At 46.0% G+C, this 19826-nt stretch overlaps 1 protein-coding gene across 2 annotated transcripts in view; it reads right to left on the bottom strand.

Moving 5' to 3' along the window:
• Ptpn21 (protein tyrosine phosphatase non-receptor type 21) overlaps positions 1-18958 on the bottom strand; it is a 70555-nt gene extending 51597 nt beyond the window's left edge. Inside the window, exons 1-2 of one of the 2 annotated variants that reach the window (XM_042692566.1) lie at positions 18916-18958; positions 14927-15306 (exon numbers count right to left, since the gene is read on the bottom strand). In XM_042692566.1, the coding sequence (XP_042548500.1) occupies positions 14927-15106 (180 nt within the window). In that variant the 5' untranslated portion in view covers positions 15107-15306; positions 18916-18958. Of the gene's footprint in view, positions 1-14926; positions 15307-16000; positions 16066-18915 lie in introns of those variants that run through there. The other variant, XM_042692567.1, reaches the window with a different exon arrangement.
• Positions 18959-19826: the final 868 nt, after the last annotated feature.

The raw sequence follows: 19826 nt of genomic DNA, 5'->3' as shown, positions 1-19826 counted from the left end.
GGCAGGAAAGTCAATGAGATTCTTATCTCCAACTAACCAGCAACAAACCAGAGGCAGAAATGGGGCTCAAGTGTAGAGTAACAGCCTTAAGCAAAAAAAGTTAAAAGACAGTGTCCAGGCCCTAAGTTCAAGCCCCAGGACCAACACCAGAGAGAGAGAGAGAGAAACTATCAACAAACCAGAAGAACAATTTCAGCTGCAGTTTCTACTACATAGCCACACCAGGAAGTTACTGAACACTTGTGTCTCAATTTACCCAACTGTAAATGAAGATGACTAAGGGTATCTCACACTAATAGCATTGCTAAGTTTTAGAATAAGCAAAAACCCTTCAAGCACTTGAAAGAATGTCTCCAGGGGCTGGGAAGTTGGCTCAGTGGTAGAGCGCTTGCCTTGCATGCCTGAGGCCCTGGGTTCGATTCCTCAGCACCACATAAGCAAAAAGAAAAAAAGCTGGAAGTGGCGCTGTGGCTCAAGTGGTAGAGCGCTAGCCTTGAGCTGAAGAGCTGAGGGACAGCGCTCAGGCCCAGAGTTCAGGCCCCACAACCGGACCCAAAAAAAAAAAAAAAAGAAAGAATGTTTCCAGTAAAAATGGCTCAAGTAATGTGAAATCTTCTTAGTATAGCTATCAACTCCTTTGAAACTGCATAAAATTACATTTTGGTTTGGTTTGGTTTGGGTTTTTTTTGGTCAGTTGTGGGGCTTGAACTCAGGGCCTGGGCACTGTCCCTGAACACTTTTGCTCAAGGCTAGCACTCTACCACTTCAAGTCACAGCTCCACTTTCAGTTTTTGAATGGTTAATTGGAGATAAGCCTCTCCTATTTTCTTTAGTAGAGGAAATTCAATGCTTACATGTATTTAGCTTTGATAACTTTTCACTCCTTTTAAAATAAATTAATTGAGGGGCTGGGAAGGTGGGTCAGTGGTAGAGCATTTGCCTTGCACGCATGAGGCCCTGGGTTCGATTCCTCAGCACCACATAAGCAAAAAGCCGGAAGTGGTGCTGTGGCTCAAGTGGTAGAGTGCTAGCCTTGAGCTGAAGAGCTGAGGGACAGTGCCCAGGCCCAGAGTTCAGGCCCCACGACCGGACCCAAAAAAATAATTAATTAATTAATTAATTGAAACTAGCAACAGATGGATTGCTTCTTTTTCAGAAGAATGGAGAATGGTGTGTGAGTGAGACCAGAATGCCAAACAAAGGGCTCCAGCACCTGGATACTAAATGTGGGCTATCCCTAGGCCAGCACTAGGTGTGGACCTCACTCCTGGGTACTAGTTGTATTGCACTGTAGAGCAGTCTGCATTCTGATGGTGAATGACCAATGTTATACAATGTGAATGTACAATTTCAATACATTCTTCACTATTATACACCCATTAGTTTGTCTTTGTTATCATACTGGAATGTGTAATTCTTTTTTGGGGGGGGAGGGGTCTGGTTGTGAGGCCTGAACTCTGAGCATGGGCACTGTCCCTCAGCTCTTCAGCTCAAGGCTAGCGCTCTACCACTTGAGTCACAGCACCACTTCCGGCTTTTTTCTTTTTCGCTTATGTGGTGCTGAGGAATCGAACCCAGGGCCTCATGCATGCAAGGCAAGCGCTCTACCACTGAGCCAACTTCCCAGCCCCTGGAATGTGTAATTCTTAAGTGTTCTTCCAAACATGAATTTGACTTCAAAAGATGTGCTAGCTGTAAAAACACAAAGAAGTCAAATTTGTACTTGTCTAAACATTACCAGTGAATACAAAATACAGGTGAATAAGAATTAAGATTGTTATGTATACATCAGGAAGAAAGGAAGTGATGTTATGGTAACTGTCTTACTTCTCCAAATTCAATCATATTAATGATAAGACCTCTCTAGTCATTTCTGTCAGACCCTTTTTCTCTCTGGCATATTATTCCAGAATAATATAAATGAATGGGAATGGGAGAGTGTTAAAGAAATCCATGTATAAAGTAGCAAGTGTAATGTAGGCACTGCTCCGTCACCAAGATGGCAGGAGGAGGCACCATGGCAATATCACACACAGCTGACCTATGGAAAGCACCAAGCACTTCTTAGTAGTTGGTACTGATACCCAGTAAAGAGCCATTCTTTGCTGTTGTTGTTGTTGGTAGTGGTGGTGGTGGTGGTGGTAGTGGTGGTCATGGGGCTTGAACTCTGGGCCTGAATGCTGTCCCTGAGCTCTTCAGCTCAAGGCTAACCCTCTACTACTTGAACCACCGCCCCCACTTCCAGTTTTCTGAGTGGTTTATTGGAGATAAGAGTCTCACAGACTTTCCTGCCCATGCTGGCTTTGAACTGCGATCCTAAGATCTCAGCCTCCCAAGTAGCTAGGATTACAGGCATGAGCCATCAGCGCTGGCTATAAAGAGCCATTCTTGTGAGAGCTGAACCCAGATTCACCAAATACCAAAACTTCATCTTCTACTCCTGAATCTCTACCCAAAATATCACAAGTCAAGATACTGTGAAGACACTTGCGCATCCATATTCACTGCTGCACTATTCACAAGAACCAAGATACAGAAACAGCCCAGACGCCCTACGATAGATAAATGGATCCAAAAAATGTAGTTCTAATACACAAAGGAATTTTATACAACCATTAGGAAGAAAAATATTATGTCCCTTTTCAGGGAAATGGATGAATCTAGAACAAATCATGGTAAGTGAAGTAAGCCAAGCTCAGAGATACAAACTGCATATTTTCTCTCATATGCAGAAGCAAGATCTAAAATACACTAGGACATGATAAACTGTACCGGACTCCAGGCACTCACACACAATGACATTCATTCACAGTTCCTCTCTGAGGAAAAGAACACAAAAGCACAATACCTATGTGCATCTGATCATATAAAATAATATTTATCAAAATGAACTCCAGGAAATGGAAATAAAGGTTTTTTTTCTTTGTTTCATTTTTGTTTTCTTTTCTTTTTGTCTTGCTTGTTCATTTATCTGTTTGGGGGAGGGTAGAGAGAGGCTCAGAAATGGAGGGACAAAGGGTGACCACTGCGGCAGTGCTACGCACTGGACACTATGTTGACCATGAACTATACAACTTGTGGGAAAAAACTGGGACAGAGCAAGAGAAGGGGTGACAGTGTCCAAAAAGAAATGCACTTATTACCTGTCTTAAGTAACTGAGACCCTCTGTGATCAATCGCTTTGATAATAACAATAAAAAAAAACTTTAACTCCATCTTATTGCTTTCAAAGTACAGCTTAAATTTAACCATACAAAGTTAAATTGTGCAAAGTTAAATCATACAAAGTTATTTAAACCTAAATAACATAAATGAGGCAAGACAAGTTGTCATCAGATGTATAAAGAAAATTAGGCAGGCTAAGTGGGAAGCACACTTAATCCAAGCAAGAGAAGGAAAAAAAAAAACTCACCTGAACACTGGAGAGAGAAAAGGGAGGTAGAAAAAACTGGAAGGAGGGCTGGGAAGTTGGCTCAGTGGTAGAGCGCTTGCTTTGCATGCCTGAGGCCCTGGGTTCGATTCCTCAGCACCACATAAGCAAAAAGAAAAAGCCGGAAGTCGGCGCTGTGGCTCAAGTGGTAGAGCACTAGCCTTGAGCTGAAGAGCTGAGGGACAGCGCCCAGGCCCAGAGTTCAGGCCCCACGACCAGACCAAAAAAAAAAGAAGAAAAAACTGGAAGGAGGGAAGGAAGGAGGAAAGGGGTACAAGCACACAGGCCTGCCAGCGTCAGTGGGCAAGCATGAGATAAGTTGTACATTGTTTCAGCCTGCCTAGTTAGAGTTAATTCAAAATAACACAATTATTCTGCCCTATTCAACAACTTAAATAAACTTTTTAGATGTCTATTATAGCACAAATCCTTGATAGCTAAATAATTTCTACCACATGCTATTTTCATAGAGGATTTGTGAAATAAGTAGTTTCTTCTACAACAGCCTAAGTAAAAGTTTAAATTGCCTCTGGATATCTTATCAGTTGATTAAAACATACAGGATGGGGCCAGGCACTAGTGGCCCACACCTATGACGCCAGCTACTCACTGGCAAATCCAGCCGTTCACTCCTGTAATCTCAGCGACTGGGAGGAAAAGATAGGAAGGATCATAGTCTTAAGCTAGACAGAGCAAAAAATGAGACCTTATCTTTAATAGCCAAAGAAGCCAGAAGGCGGTGTCATCCTAGCTATTCAGGAGGCTGAGATCTGAGGATCACGGTTCAAAGCCAGCACTGGCAGGAAAGTCTGTAAGATTCTTATCTCCAATTAACCACCAGAAAACCGGAATTGGTGCTATGGCTCAAGCACTAGCCACAGGGCCCAAGCCCAGAGTTCAAGACCCATGACCGAGCCAGGCGCTGGTGGCTCATGCCTGTAATCCCAGCTACTCAGGAGGCTGAGATCTGAGGATCGAGGCTCAAAGCCAGCCCAGGCAGGAAAGTTGGTGAAACTCCTATCTCCAATAAACCACTAGAAAACTAGAAGTGGCGCTGTAGCTCAAGTGGTAGAGCGCTAGCCTTGAGCTGAAGAGCTGAGGGACAGCGCTCAGGCCCAGAGTTCAAGCCCCACGACCACCAAAAAAAGAAAAAATAGCTAAAGCAAAAAGACTGGCAACATGGCTCAATGAATGATAGGGTGAATGCCACCCCTGCCAAGGGTAAGTTTCTGAATTCAAATCTGGTACTGTCCTCCTCCTTCCAAATAAAAATCAATTGTCTTTTGTTTGTTTTTGCAATACTGAGGTTTGAATTCAAGGCTTACAATTACTACCACCATATCTTCAGCCTGGATTTTTGCTAGTTTTATTTTGTTTGTCGGTCATGGGGGCTGAACTCCGGGCCTGGGTGCTGTCCATCAGTTCTTCAGCTCAAGGCTAGCGCCCTACCACTTGAGCCACAGCACCACTTCCAGCTTTTTTTCTGCTTATGTGGTGCTGAGGAATCGAACCCAGGGCCTCATGCATGCGAGGCAAGCACTCTACCACTGAGCCACCTTCCCAGACCCTGCTAGTTATTTTTGAGATAGGTTCTCCCACTTCCCACCCAAGCATGCACCTGATCCTTGACCCACCTTCTTTCAACTTCCTGTTACCATTGGGGCCACAGGTGCCCACCACTTTAGTCTAACTCCCCTCCAAAGAGATAGAATCTCAAAAATTTTTCTGCCTAGAAGTGGTGCTGTGGCTCAAGTGGTAGAGCACTCGCCTTGAGCTGAAGAGCTGAGGGACTGCACCCAGGCCCAGAGTTCAAGCCCCATGGCCAACAAAAAAAAAAAAAAAATTCTGCCTGGCTGAGCTGGAATCCTGATCCTCCCAATCCCAGCTTCCTCCACGGCTTGGGTGACAGGTGCACACCACTGTGCTGCTGAGAAGGGCTGAGAAAGAAGTCTCTTGAACTTTTCTTCCCATGTAAGCCTTGAGCCATGGTTCTTGGTAATTAAGATTATAGAAATGAACAACTGGTACCTGGCTTTTTTATTTATTAGTTCTGTGATCCTAAGCAAACCACCTAAACGTTTCACAACTTCAGTTTCTTCATTTTAAAATGGAAAAAGATCATGCATAACCCATTTGTGAAAAATAAACGAGATAAGATGCCAGGCACTGGTGGCTCACGCCTGTAATCCTAACTACTCAGTAGGCTGAGATCTGAGGATCATTGTTAGAAGTCAATCAGAGCAGGAAAGTCCCTGAGACTCTTATCTCCAATTAACCACCAAAGAGCTGGAAGTAGATTTGTGGCTCAAGAGACACAATGACAGTGTTGTGGGGAGGAAGAACAGCACCCAGGCCCTGTGTTTAAGCACCAGAAGAAGTACAAACTGAAATAAATAGAAAGGAATGGAGTCTGAAACCACATACGAAGGACAATAACAAAACTCAAGAGACAGCACCCCAGAAACACCTTTGGAGCTCAATCCACAAACCTGCCCAGGTAAAACAAATCCAGCCTTAACTTCATTTGGTAGTGAAATGAATGTGGCAGATTAATGATAAGAGATTCGGTGACATGTCCATTGTCTCTTAAATTAAAACACCTATGTATAGCCCTTAAACTTATTATTCAACTAAACTTGTTTCTTTAAATAAACGTTTCCAATAACTACTATGATTATATATTATATTTTAAAATGCATATCTCTCCATGTCTATACATATAAATCCCTTGCTTATTTGTCTAATTCTTTTTTTTGGGGGGGGGGGCCCCAGTCATGGGGCCTGAACTCTGGGCTTGGAGCTGTCCCTCAACTCTTCAGCTCAAGGCTAGCGCTCTACCACTTGAGCCACAGTGCCACTTTCTGGCTTTTTTCTTTTTGCTTATGTGGTGCTGAGGAATCGAACCCAGGGCCTCAGGCATGCAAGGCAAATGCTCTACCACTGAGCCACCTTCCCAGCCCCTTTATTTGTCTAATTCTTAATTATCTAGGCCAAATGAGGAAAAAAAAAAACAAAAACATAAAAGTCAAGAAAATCCTCTGATCATTCATAGCTAGCTTTGGATGCCAATCTAATGTTATAGATCTTTCAGAAGGTGCAATAACTTGAATTGAAAAGATTTACTAATTCCCATCTATATTTCAGTCTTCTCAGTTTGATGAGTTATTTAGTAACTACTCAGCTCAAAAGATAAAAAAAAAAGTTTAAAATACTTTTCCCTTACACATATTTCAGTTATTTTTAGAGTCCAAGTGAAACGAGCCAAGAGAGAAGGAAATACACATGAAATTCCTGAGGTCTACTCAGATAACAGTCAAGATAAGGTCAGTGGATATTTGAAATACCTAACACACTACTTATTCCAACAAATCAACCTTGGGTAAAATTGTCCCCATTGGCCAGCAGAGAACTATTCCAAGGGGTAGGGGAGTTGGCCCTTGCCTTGACACAGCAATTTTTCCTGAGAAGCTTCTGGAAGGACATCACTTCCTAAGTGCTTCAGAAAAGCAAAATGAAAAGGTGAACTGGGTACAGTGCTTCACAGCTGCTAAACTCACTACCTGGGAGGTAGAGGTAGAAGATCACAAGTTCAAGGCCAGTCTGCACTACAACAGCAAACCTTGAAGAGAAGAAGAAAGGGAAAGGGAGGGAAAGAGTAAGGGAGAATGAAAGAGAGGGAGGGAAGAAAAAAAGTGCTAAACAGTGCTTTGTACTAACGTACAAACCTTTTGAAATAGTCAATTCTTTCCAGGAAATAAAATTATAGGGCAAATAAAGGCTGATTAAACTGAACTGCAATCTATGCTTATCACTCCAAATGTTGAGTTTAAATTAAGGAGGTATTTATCCAGTCAAGTATGTGCTGTAAGACACCAAAGCATAAGAGTCCTACTCCATTGGAGCTTACCAAGCAGAAGAGCAAAACCTTCATGTGAGGAATTCACTATAAATACAATTTACAATACATTTTCTGGAGATTTATAATGATAATTTGGCTATAGGGTAATCAAATATCCAAAACAAAAACATGGGAAGGGCTGGGAATGAGGCTTAGTGGTAGAGAATTTGCCTAACATACAAAGCCCTGTGTTCCATTCCTTAGTACCACATAAACAGAAAAAGCCAGAAGGGGCACTGTGGCTGAAATGGTAGAGCACTAACCCTGAGCAAAAGACGCTCAGGGCTGGGTACAGGTGGCTCGTGCCTGTAATGCTAGCTACTCAGGAGGCTAAGATCTAAGGATAGCGGTTCAAAGACAGCCCAGGCAGGAAAGTCTGTGAGACTTTTTTTTGGGGGGAGCGGGGGGCAGTCGTAGAGCCTGAACTCTGGGCCTGGGCGCTGTCCCTCAGCTTTTCAGCTCAAGGCTAGCGCTCTGCCACTAGCCACAGCACCACTTCTGGCTTTTTCTGCTTGATATGGTGCTGAAGAATCAAACGTAGGGCCTCATGAATGCAAGGCAAGCACTCTACCACTGAACCACCTTCCAGCCCTCTGTGAGACTTTTATCTCTAATAAACCACTTAGAAAACTGGAAGTGGGGGCTGGGAAGGCGGCTCAGTGGTAGAGCGCTTGCCTTGCATGCATGAGAACCTGGGTTCGATTCCTCAGCACCACATAAGCAAAAAAGAAAAAAACTGGAAGTGGTGCTGTGGCTCAAGTGGTAGAGTGCTAGCCTTGAGCTGAAGAGCTGAGGGACAGTGCCCAGGCCCAGAGTTCAGGCCCCACGACCGGACCCAAAAAAAAAAAAGAAAACTGGAAGTGGCACAGTGACACAGCACTAGCCTTGAGCTGAAGAGTTGAGAGACAGTGCCCAGGCCCAGAGTTCAAACCCCATGACACCACCCCCCCCCAAAAAAAAAAGCTCAGGGACAGTGCCTAGGCCCCAAGTTCAAGCCCCAGGACTGGCAAAAAAAAAAAAAGCATTGGAAAAACTTCTAAATTTTGGTAAAGTATCTACCTTCTAAAAAAGACAGACAGTCATTCTAGGAATGACTTTTAACTCAACTTTCAAACTGTAATTATCAATGTAAGTCATATATGAAATCAACAATGAAAATTTTTCCTAATGTACAAACTCAGAAACAGCTGAAAGAAAACCTACTTTGCAGATTTAGCTTAAACTGCTCACACCTCTAATTCCAGCTTCTAATGTGCCTAAGCATTTTTAAGGATTGAGAACCTGCTAGTTGGGGTAAATATATTTGAGACTCTTATCTTCAATTAACCAGCAAAAAGCCAAAAGTGGAGATGGCAAAGAGCCAGAAGTAGATGTGGGGCTCAGGTGGTAAGAATGCTAGCCATGAGCCAAAAAGCTGAGCAAGTGCATAAAGACCTAAGTTCAAGATCCAGTACTGGGGTACATACATACGCACACAAGCACACGCACTCACACGCGTGCGCGCACGCGCGCACACACACACACACACACACAGATTTAGATTATAAAGGTATGCCCTTAAAAAAAAAAATCTTTCCATGATGAAAACGAACTTTACAACTTGAGGTGGGGGGGGGGGATGGTAGGAGAAAAACAAAGGAGGGGGTAACAATGCTGTATAGGAAATGGACTCATAACCTTGCTCATATAACTCTAACCCCTCTATATATTATCTTTACAATAAAAAATATATATTAAAAAAATCTTGGGGCTGGGAAGGTGGCTCAGTGGTAGAGTGCTTGCCTTGCATGCATGAGGCTCTGGGTTCCATTCCTCAGCATCACATAAGCAGAAAAAGCCGGAAGTGGGGCTGAGGCTCAAGTGGTAGAGTGAGCTAAAGAACTGAGGGACAGCACCCAGGCCCAGAGTTCAGGCCCCACAACCGGCAAAAAAAAAAATCTTTCCAGGCTCCAGTGGCTTATATCTTGTAATCCTAGCTACTCTGAGCTCTGAGGATTGCAGTCCAAAGCCAGCCTAGGCAAGAAAGTCCAGGAGTCTCTGATCACCAATTAACCAGCAAAACGCCAGAAGTGTGGCTCAAGTGGTAGAATGCTAGTTTTGACTAAAAACAGCTCAGGGTCAGCACCTGGTTTAAGCCCCAGGACTGGCACACACACACAAAAAAAGATCTTGAAAAACATTACCACATTTCAATACTTTTCTGCATCTTGTGTATTAAAAAAACTTTTAAAAAATCTAACCAAGTGTAAATTAAAAATGAATAAGCATCTTAAAAATCAAGCAATGGGCCAGGAGCTGGTGGTTCCTGTAATCCTGAGGATTGTGGTTCAAAGCCAGGCCAGGCAGGAAAATACATGAGACTCTAATGAAGCACCAGAAAACTAGAAGCAGCGCTGTAACTCAAAATGATAGAGCGCTAGCCTTGAGCAAAAACACTCAGGGACAGCGCCCAGGTCCCTAATTCAACTCCGATCTGACTCCTCCCCCAAATAATAATAATAATAATAAGCAATGACAGAGTATGCAAGCAATAACAGTTTATGGTAAATCTAATTGATATCCATGATGGCCTAACAATGTCATGATAATCTTATTGAGCAAGAATTTTCTAAAAGGCATGCCCTGCATAAAAAAAATACATAAACAATCTAAATATTGACAATTTTTTAATTATATGGTTTAGATTGAGCCCAGATAGAAGCAAACAAACTAATACCTCCACTTAAAAAAACATTAAACCGGCTGGGAAGGTGGCTCAGTGGCAGAGCGCTTGCCTTGCATGCCTGAGGCCCTGGGTTTGATTCCTCAGCACCACATAAGCAAAAAGAAAAAAAGCTGGAAGTGGCGCTGTGGCTCCAGTGGTAGAGCGCTAGCCTTGAGCTGAAGAGCTGAGGGACAGTGCCCAGGCCCAGAGTTCAGGCCCCACTACCGGACCCAAAAAAACAAACAAACAAAAAAAAAAAAACATTAAACCATAATTACTGTAGGTCTTTTTTTTTTTTTTTGAAGGGAATGGATAGTGACTTTATGCACATGAATTTTTTCAGCTCACATGGAAACAGTGGTTCAAAAGTGGCTACTAAATTAGATGGCATACTAAAATTTAAACAATTTAGCAATGCATAGGAAGCATGATTACCGGTGCTCACTATAAGAACATACTATAAAAAGCATATATTCTTTAAGTTACTGGAAGAAAACAATTACTGCTACTAGAACATGCTATAAAAGCCAGGCACCAGTAGCTCATGCCTATTAATTTCTAGCCATTCAGGCTGCTGAGATCTAAGGATCAAGGTTTGACATTAGCCCAGGCAGGAAAGTCTGTAAGATTCTTATCTGCAATTAATCACCAAAAAAGCCAGAAGTAGAACTATGGCTTAACTGGTAAAGTGCTAGCCTTGAGCACAAAAGCTCAGGGACAGCACCCAAGTCCAGAGTTCAAGCCCCAGGACTAACAAAAAAAAAAAAAAAAAAGTTAAAATTAAATAAATGCATACTAGCCATACCATGCCCTCGGCTGGGAAGGTGGCTTAGTGGTAGAGTGCTTGCCTAGTATGCATGAAGCCCTGGGTTTGATTCTTCAGTACCACATACACAGAAAAAGCCAGAAATGGTGCTGTGGCTCAAGTGGCAGAATGAGCCAAAGAAGCTCAGGGACAGTGTCCAGGCCCTGAGTTCAAGCCCCAGGACTGGCAAAAGAAAAACAGAAACAAAACAAACATGTATGCTTTCAGTTACAGGAAGAAACAATATTCACAAAAAAAAAAAAAAAAAGATCTTAAAGAGAATTTGGTCAGTCACCATAAAGTGGGCACAGATATCACAAATAATAACAACAAACGGCTGGGTGTGGTAGCTCCAAAGTATAAAGCAGAAGATCAAGAGTTCAAGGACAGACTGAGGAACAATGAGACCCTGCCTTAAAAACAAAAAACAAAAAAAAACAGCAACTACAACAACAACAAAAAACTTGCCATACTTGTAATATACCCACAGCAGCTTATTCCCTAAGACTGATGGCCTCTAACAGGAGATGACACTTCCCTGGATTTCTTGACCAGAAGGAAAGGAATGCCAGTGGACTCTGTCCAGCTGAATTTATTGGGCACATTTCATGCTGTGGTGCAAAAATAAATACACCATGCTTCCTTGGGAAAATGACTGCCCTGGGGACTGTAGACAAACCTAGTACCACTGGATGAAATTAATAGAAAAAAAAAAAAAAGAGACTAAAATAGGGAAAAAAAGAGCAACAGGAGGAGGAAAAAAAGGAGGTGGAGGAGGAAGAGAAGAGAAGAAGTAAAGAGAAGAAGGAGCAGGAGGAGGAAGAGGAGGAGGAATAGGAGGAGGAAGAGGGAAGAAGGAGGAAGGAGGAAGGAAGGTGAAGGGAAGAGGGAGAAGGAAAAGAGGAGGAAGAAGGAAACACAGGTAAACAGACGTAATCTCCTGGTTTATCTTCGCTATTCAACCATAAGCACTCCGCTCCATCTTTTTTCTCCCCTAGACAGCCTCATCCCTTCCCCCGGCTCTAGGCTGCTGATTGCAGGCCTCTTCCTTTCAGCTTCCATCTCCTGCCTGAGCTGCAGACAGGCGCGTCCACCTATCTGTTCAACATCTCAACTCAGAACCAGCTTGCACTTCCAATTTGGCATTTATATCCAACAATGAAGTCCACTCTTTGTTTTATGCTTCCTCCCCCCAAGTCCAGCCCCTTGCTAATTCCTCCACAACACCTAATAGGCAGGTCTGGTCCTAAATAGTCACTATTTTTTCTTCATGATTCCACCATTTTTCTCCATCCCCATCCAACTCTAGACGACCACCTTCGGCACCCAAACTACATCTCTCTAATCATCCTCCAGAAGGTTCCCTCCATGCAAAAAAAAAAAAAAAAAAATCACATGCCTGTTTAAAAATCTTCCACTATCTTCCCCAAACTTAGCAGGTCAGTTCTCCTTTGTTCCCTTTATTGGAAGTCTTTTGCAGCCCAATAGGTCTGCCTAGCCCACCCTCCAGGTCAGACAGCTCTAATAGCACTTTCCAGAAGCAAGCCTTCCCGACCCTCTCCCTACCCTTCCCCTATGCCACCACATACTAACCTCACCAGTCTCCTCGCTACTAGGGGTAAGCTTCAAAACCAACTCTTGGGGTAAGCTTCAAAACACTATGTATTTGGCATCAATGGGTCTGCAAGTCAGCCGGCACAGGTTGGCTCACTCCTGTAATCCTAGATAAGCAGGAGTCAAAGCCAGCCTGGGTAGAAAAGTCTGAGAACGTCTAATTTCCAATTAACTAACATAAAGCTGTGGCTCAATTGGTAAGAGAGCTAGCCTTGAGCTAAAAAGCTAAGGGACAGCACCAGACCTTAAGTTCAAGCCCTAGGACCAGCACAACACATGTGTGTGTGTGTGTGTGTGTGTGTGTGTGTGTGTAAAATTATATAGTATATAAAATACATATTATGTATCATGTGTATTATGTAATATATACTGAATACACACACACACATCCCACACTGAATGATCAACTGATTTGTCTAGGGGCCAAGTTGGTCTAGTGTGTGTGTGTGCCAAGTTGGTCTAGTGTGTGTGTGTGTGTGTGTGTGTGCGCGTGCGTGGGTGCGTGTGTGTGTGTGTGTGTGTGTGTGTGTGTGTGTGTGTGCTGTTTCCAGGACTTGAACTCAGGGCCTGGATGCTGTCCCTGAGCTTTTTGGTGGTTAACTGGAGGTAAGAGTCTCATGGACTTTCCTGTCCAGGCTGGCTTTGAACCGTGATTCTCAGATCTCAGCCTCCTTAGTAGCTAGGATTACAGACGTGAGCCACCGGCACCCGGCTTTTAATCTTAAGAATACTTACAAGAAATTAAGAATAAAGCCGGGTGCCCGTGGCTCACGCCTGTAATCCTAGCTACTCTGGAGGCTGAGATCTGAGGATGGCAGTTCAGAGCCAGGCTGGACAGGAAAGTCTATGAGACTCCAGTTAACCACCAGAAAATCAGAAGTAGCTCAAATGGTAGAGTACTCACCTTGGGCTGAAGAGCTCAGGGACAGCACCCAGGCCCCACAACCAACAACAACAAAAAATAATGTAGGATTTCTAGTTGGAAATACAATATGGCCGTTCAAGTTGGAATAACCAGTTTCTCCTCCTTTGTCCTACCCCTGAGCAAGACAGCCAAACACAGGGAAGATCCTTGTTTTAATTACAGCCCTTCCATAGCCTTTACACTTAGGACATTATGTGGATATGTGAAGACTAATACTTCCTTCCTACTAAATTAGGGGCTTCCCAGAGTAAAACTTCCTATGATTACTATAACAAACTAGTTATTAGAGTTATAGCTCTACATGCACATTAAATCACACTACCCCAAGAAGTAGGCACCAGTTATGCTCATATGAACTGTGTGAACAACTAACCCAGGGTGGCACAATTTGTTGGTGAGGAAACCAGACATGTCTAGAATCTTGGCCTGTGGAATAGTCAGCACTCAGTGAATGCTAAATGAATGAATAAAGTCAGTAAACTGCACTAAAGATCAAGAGGACTTACTTATTTGGGATTGCAATCGAAAAAATAAGATCTTGGGACTGGGTGCTGGTGGATCATACCTGTACTCAATCCTAGGTACTCAAGAGACTGAGATCTGAGGGTTACGGTTCAAAGTCAGCCCAGTAGAAAAGACTATAAGACTCATCTCCAAATTAACCACCAAAAAGCTGAGAGTGAAGCTGTGATTCTAGTAACAGAATGCTAGCTTTGAGCACAAAAGCTAAGGGACAGGGCTGGAAAGGTGGCTCAGTGGTACAGTGCTTGCCTCCCATGCATGAGACCTTGAGTTCGATTCCTCAGCACCATAAAGCAGAAAAAAAAATCAGAAGTGGCACTGTAGCTCAAGTGATAGTGCTAGCATTGAGCTGAAGAGCTGAGGGACAGCACCCAGGCCTAGAGTTCAGGCCCCACAACCGATCAAAAAAAGCTAAGGGACAGTACCTAGACCCTAAGTTCAAGCCCCAGGACTAGCATAAAAAAGAGAGGAGAGAGACAGATAGACAGACAAATAGAGAGAGGGAGGGAAGGGAGGAAGAAGGAAGGGATGTCAGTAGCCCAAAATGCATTATTTGACTCTTGATAGCATTTTTTGAGAGGGAAGGAGGACATAGTATGTTCAAAAGTTAGGGGCTGGGATTGGGAAGGTGGCTCCGTGGTAGAGTGCTTTGCCTTGCATGCATGAGGCCCTGGGTTCAATTCCTCAGCACCACATAAGCAGAAAAGGCTGGAAGTAGTGCTGTGGCTCAAGTGGTAGAGCACTAGCCTTGAGCTGAAGAGCTGAGGGACAGCGCCCAGGCCCAGAGTTCAGGCCCCATGACCAGCAAAAAGAAAAAAAAAGAGAGAGAGAGACTGTTATTTCTTTTATGGGACACAGCCTCAGGCAGGGTTTTGGGGGGATTTTCTTTTGTTTTGTTTTGCTCTGGTCCCTTCCTTCATTGGGAGAGATGAAGGCAGGCAGGCTCAAGTGGCACATTACAGTCAAGGTGTGTTTGGGTGCCCTATGGGCAAGAATGGCAACAACCTGCAGCCTCTTTGATAGCTTACCTCCCTCAGCTCCAGTCTCTGGGCCACAGCTTCAAGGCTCTCCTGGCCAGTGCTCTCCACCGACAGCGTAAACTCCACAAACTCATTATCAAGCAGTTGGATCCGGGCGACCAGGCAGCTCTTGCTGGAGACCGTGTAGCGCCGAGTGCGCTTCAATTTCAATCCAAAAGGCAGAGGCATCTTCTCCCTTCGATCGTGGAGAAGCTATGAGGGAAGAGCCCCCAACACCGATCCAGTGAGGAAGAGGCTGGCACGAAGTGACCCTCTCCTGTCCAGAGGAACTGCAGTCCAGTCTCCCACAGCTCACCCAGCAGCCGCCGCAGCCATTAAAAAACAACGAAGTCGCCAAAGACCACCAGAAAGGAACGACCAGGCCAGCGCTGAGGAAAGAGGAACACGTTACACATGAAATCAACCACACTACCTGTGGACGGGGCTTTCAAAAATGACCATCGGTGGAGCTGTGTGACTCTTTGCTAGCAAAAAAACGGGAGACTGGGGAAGTTTATCATCAGAGCTGAGGGTTGGGCTCTGGGATCAGGCTCCACCCCTCACTGTGTCCCACAAATAGTGATAACAGCCTGTGGCCATTGTCAGGATTAAATGAGATAATGCCCTGCATGACTGTAATCCCAAATTTAGTAGTTAGCATTAGTGGTCATCTTCCTGTTTTGGATGGGGTGTTGAGAGGTAAGTCTTTCGAGCTCCCTAAAACTCCAAAAGTCAACGATCTCGGGAGTGGTGTAAGCGGTAAGACACTGTCCCACCCCACCACCCCCCAGCTAAGGTTCCAGTTCCAGTCCCTTTAAGACAAATTAACTGCAAAAAGAACCACCCTAACTAAGCCTAGGCAGCTGTGAGCTTCAAAGGGTGGTGAGTGCAAAAAAGAAAAAAATGAAACTTCCTGGTTGATAACTATTTTAGGTCACCAGCATGATTTGTTTATAAACAGATCACACAAGACCCTAAAAGCCCATCCCCAAACCAAAGCAGTTCCAAAACGCAAGACCAGGAGGGCCTACCCCACCTCCACCATCACCACCACCACCACCCCGGCTGGACGCAGGTGCTGACCTGAACGGGCAGGTGAGGCCTGAAACGCCATCCTGGGTGAAAAGGGGAGGACTGAGTTCTGCAGGCCCAGGAAGCGCAGCCCCGCCGCGCACCGCAGCGCAGAGCCCCGGCTCGGGCCGAGGAGCAAGGCCGGCCGCGTTGCCAGGCGCCGGGAAGCGCCGGAACCCTCGGCCCGCCGCCGCCGCGTTTCCGGGCGGACGCGTGGTCGGTAGGACCGGACCCCGGGCTCCCGGAGGGCGCATTCCGAGGGCTCGCCAGCCGCAGCCCGACGGGCGGTGCGCGGAGCCCGGCGCGCGGTTCCGCGCGGGAGGTGGAGTCCCAGCGCCCCGGAGGGCAACCTCCAGACCGACAGGACGATAGCTCCCCAGAGGAGTCGACCAGACGCCCCGATGGCGCTCATTACCACCACCCCCAGCCTGGCTGCCCTGGGGCCGGAGGGCAGATCCGAACCCAGGCCCCAGGAGAAGCGGCTTCCTCGGCTTCGGGCTCTGTGGCTGAGCTGGGATTCGATCCCGGATTTCTCCCTTACTCCCAGTCCCTGTCCTGACTGGGGCTGAGAACCCAGAGGAGATGGGGGAGCTCAGGGCTGGGGTATGGTTAGAGCTAAGAAATAAATAATAATAATAGGGTTTAGCTATTACCCTAGGCTTTGCCAAACTTCACATTTTGAAATTCCATTCCACAAATGTGTATTGCCGTCTCCAAGCACAAGGCAGCCTAATGAGCATCTTGAGAAATCTAAGACGAATCCTAAGCTGTGCCTGTCCTTAAGGAGATTACAAGCAAGCTATAATTACATACAGAGCTCTATCTCCAACCCTAGCCCGACCACGGTTTTCTTTCTGGTTTTTGTTTGCTTGTGTTCTGGTTTTATTTATTTTTTTTTGAGCTCTGGTTTTCCCCAGAAGGATAAACAAAAAGTTATAAATAAATAAAAGAAGGGGGGGGGCTGTAATCAACTAAAAACAGTGGTAACATTTTCTGGATGCCTTCCTTAGGTAAAAACACTTTACAAGTGAGGGAAATGGAAAATACCATAAAAATACTGTCTATACCTATGGCAGTTTTCAGTGCTCCTAGCAGGTTTCTGGAATATAAACAGTTGAAGTGCTATGGAAAGAAAGGCACACCTTAAGAATCTTAAATAATAAACTTTTAACCAGAAAACTGCCTGATAAGTCAATACTGTTGTAATGTAAAAGATTATATACTCAATAACCTTTAATAAAGTAAAGTGGTAGATGCCATTCTCATATACAAATTGTAGTATCAAAACTACCAATAAGTGGTGTTGATAAAGAGACCTGACATTGTATGTGCACAAAGGAAAGACAGATTTGATTTAGGGGCTGTTTGAATATAATAGTTTCTTCACTACAAAGATAACTATGCCTTCAACACAGTAGATACTAGGCTGTGTAACCTAATTATTAACTTAAGCTCTGATTAAGCAAAGTTGGAGTAAATCTTCCAGATGCCCCTGAGATCTGAAATGTTTTACAGAAAGAGGGATAAGGAAGAGCCAGTGTTTATTCTTTTATACTTTGGTAGATGTTAAAATGAATTAAAAGAGGTGTTATGCTCATTTTCCCCCACGCTATATTCCAAAGGATGGCTTGCTTTTATCAGTGACCTACACATCTTAATTTTCAGATCTGTACAGTATCTGCTACCAAAAGATTTCATAAACGCATGAATGTTTGGCTATAATAAAAACCAGGTGTGGTAGACATGCTTTGGGGGGACTGCTTCCGGTATAAAATAATACTCAATAGCTTGAAAGGTAATTGAGTCTGGGATTATAATTTAACTACTAACAGAAGTAATTCGTAAGTAGCTTTTGAAAGAAAAAGACAGGAAATAATTTCTCTACAAAACCATTGTTACTAGAGAAAGAAAACCCATAAATGTGTTAAATGTTGCCTTCGTGCAAGTTTACAAAAAGCACTACACTACTTATGAATTCGATTTTCCTCTCCAGATCCCCTTCCACTCTCAAATACACTAGAACAGTTACCTAGCAGAGTTCACTCTCCCCCCCACCCCATTAAAGTCCTCACCACGTGTCATTTGCCTACGGTGCTTTAACATAGCCACTCAGAGGAAAGCATATGGCCTTTTTTAGTCTTTTTCTTTTCCATGAAATCAAACCTATGTTTCTTAAGAGCAAACATCTGTGTGTACAATCTCTATAATAAGATGTCCTAGAAACAAAACAGATCCTTGTCAAAGTTAAAAAAAAAAAAAAAAAAAAAAGGCTGCTAGCCACCTTTAGGCATACAGCGATTGTCACTAGGCGCCCCCAAATGTTCTGAATGAGTTTTCCAACAGATGCTATCGTAAGACTTTCTCAGCAAAAAGAAAAGAACAGAAAGACAAATAGAGCAGGAGCGCCTGCCAGGAACGACCCACCTAATCAGGATTTGCAGAAATCACAAGTCGGAATCTGCAGATCCCATTCTTCCCCCCCCACACACACCCCACACACCCCCTCCACCCCCAAGTAACCAGGCTTCCCTCCAAGAAAAGGCAGCAGGGCGCGCGTGCCAGCCCTCCCCACGCCCCAGCTCTCCAAAGTTATCCGGCCGGCTCCGCGCTCCACGTATTCCGAGAAGCACAAACACGCCTCGGGCTTTCCAACCCCGGTCCCCGGCGGGGCCGCGGCCATCCGCGGAGCAGCGGCGGAGACGAGCTCGGGACCCTTTTTAGACATTGCTCCCGGAGATCGGCGCGCACCTGGGCACCGAAGCGAGACTTGGCTCTTTGTGCCGCTCCAGCCGGGGTCCGGGCGCCGCCACCCGTCCTGCGGGTGCCCGGGGGGGGGGGGGGGTCCCCCACCTACCCACCGCGCACGCGCGCCGACCGTCCCCCGCACACACCCCGCCGCGCCCCGCGGCCCAGGGCCGCGCGCTCACCTGCGGCGGCTCCCGCATCCTCGGGGCCGCGCAGCGCTCACTGGCCCGCCTCCCCGGGCGCCTGCGCGCGGCCGCCGCCGCACCCGCACCCGCGCCCGCACCCGCTCATGGGGCTCGCGCGCCTCACTTCCTGTCTCCCCCAGCGCGGCCCGTGGACCATTCCCCCGGGCGAGGCCCGCGGCGGAGACGAAGATCGATCACCGTGGAGGGGAGGAGGGAGGGGGGGCGGCTGCAGTGCGGACCACAGAGAAGCCCGCGGGGCGACCGGGGAACGCACGGGCCGGGCGGCGGGGCCCGGGGTCCCTCCCCCTGCCGGGCGGAGCGGGGCGGGGCGGGGCGGGAGGCGGCCGCGGCCCGTGACCTCAGAGAGTTGGAATGCGGGCGGCGGGGCTCCGGGGAGGCGCGGACAGCTGCTCCGGGACGCGGGAGGGGCGCCCCGCGTGAGTGCATGTGTGTGTGTGTTGCGCGCGTGCCCGTGCGTGTACGTGTGTGCGTGTGCATGTGCGTGCACATGTGCGTGTGCATGTGTGCGTGCGTGTTTGTGTGTGTCCGCGCGCGCGCGCAATTAAGTTTCCAAATAAAGCCAGGCTTTTAGTAAAATGCGGAGCGGGGAGGGTGGTCACCGCGACTCTGTTGCCTTGGGATGCCTCGTTTCCTCCCGCGCGCATCTCTCCCTTGGCGCTGGCTCCACACCGCGGATGTACGGTCAGCCCTGGGTGGGAAAGAACACGGCCGGCCCCCAGCCACAAAAGTGGATGCTCCCCGAGAACCGGGCTGTGGCCTTTGGGCCACAGAGCTGTGGGCGCACGCAGTTAAGCCCCAGGGGAAGTGAGGGGGGAAGGGAGTCAGGGAGCAGGGTCAACTTTTGTGGATTTGAATCCTGCACCACCAGTTGGTACCTGGTTGACCAA

Source organism: Dipodomys spectabilis, unplaced genomic scaffold (assembly GCF_019054845.1).
Source record: "Dipodomys spectabilis isolate Male_0828 unplaced genomic scaffold, ASM1905484v1 ptg000157l, whole genome shotgun sequence".
Lineage (NCBI taxonomy): Eukaryota > Metazoa > Chordata > Mammalia > Rodentia > Heteromyidae > Dipodomys > Dipodomys spectabilis.
This window is presented reverse-complemented; position numbering and strand designations above follow the sequence as displayed.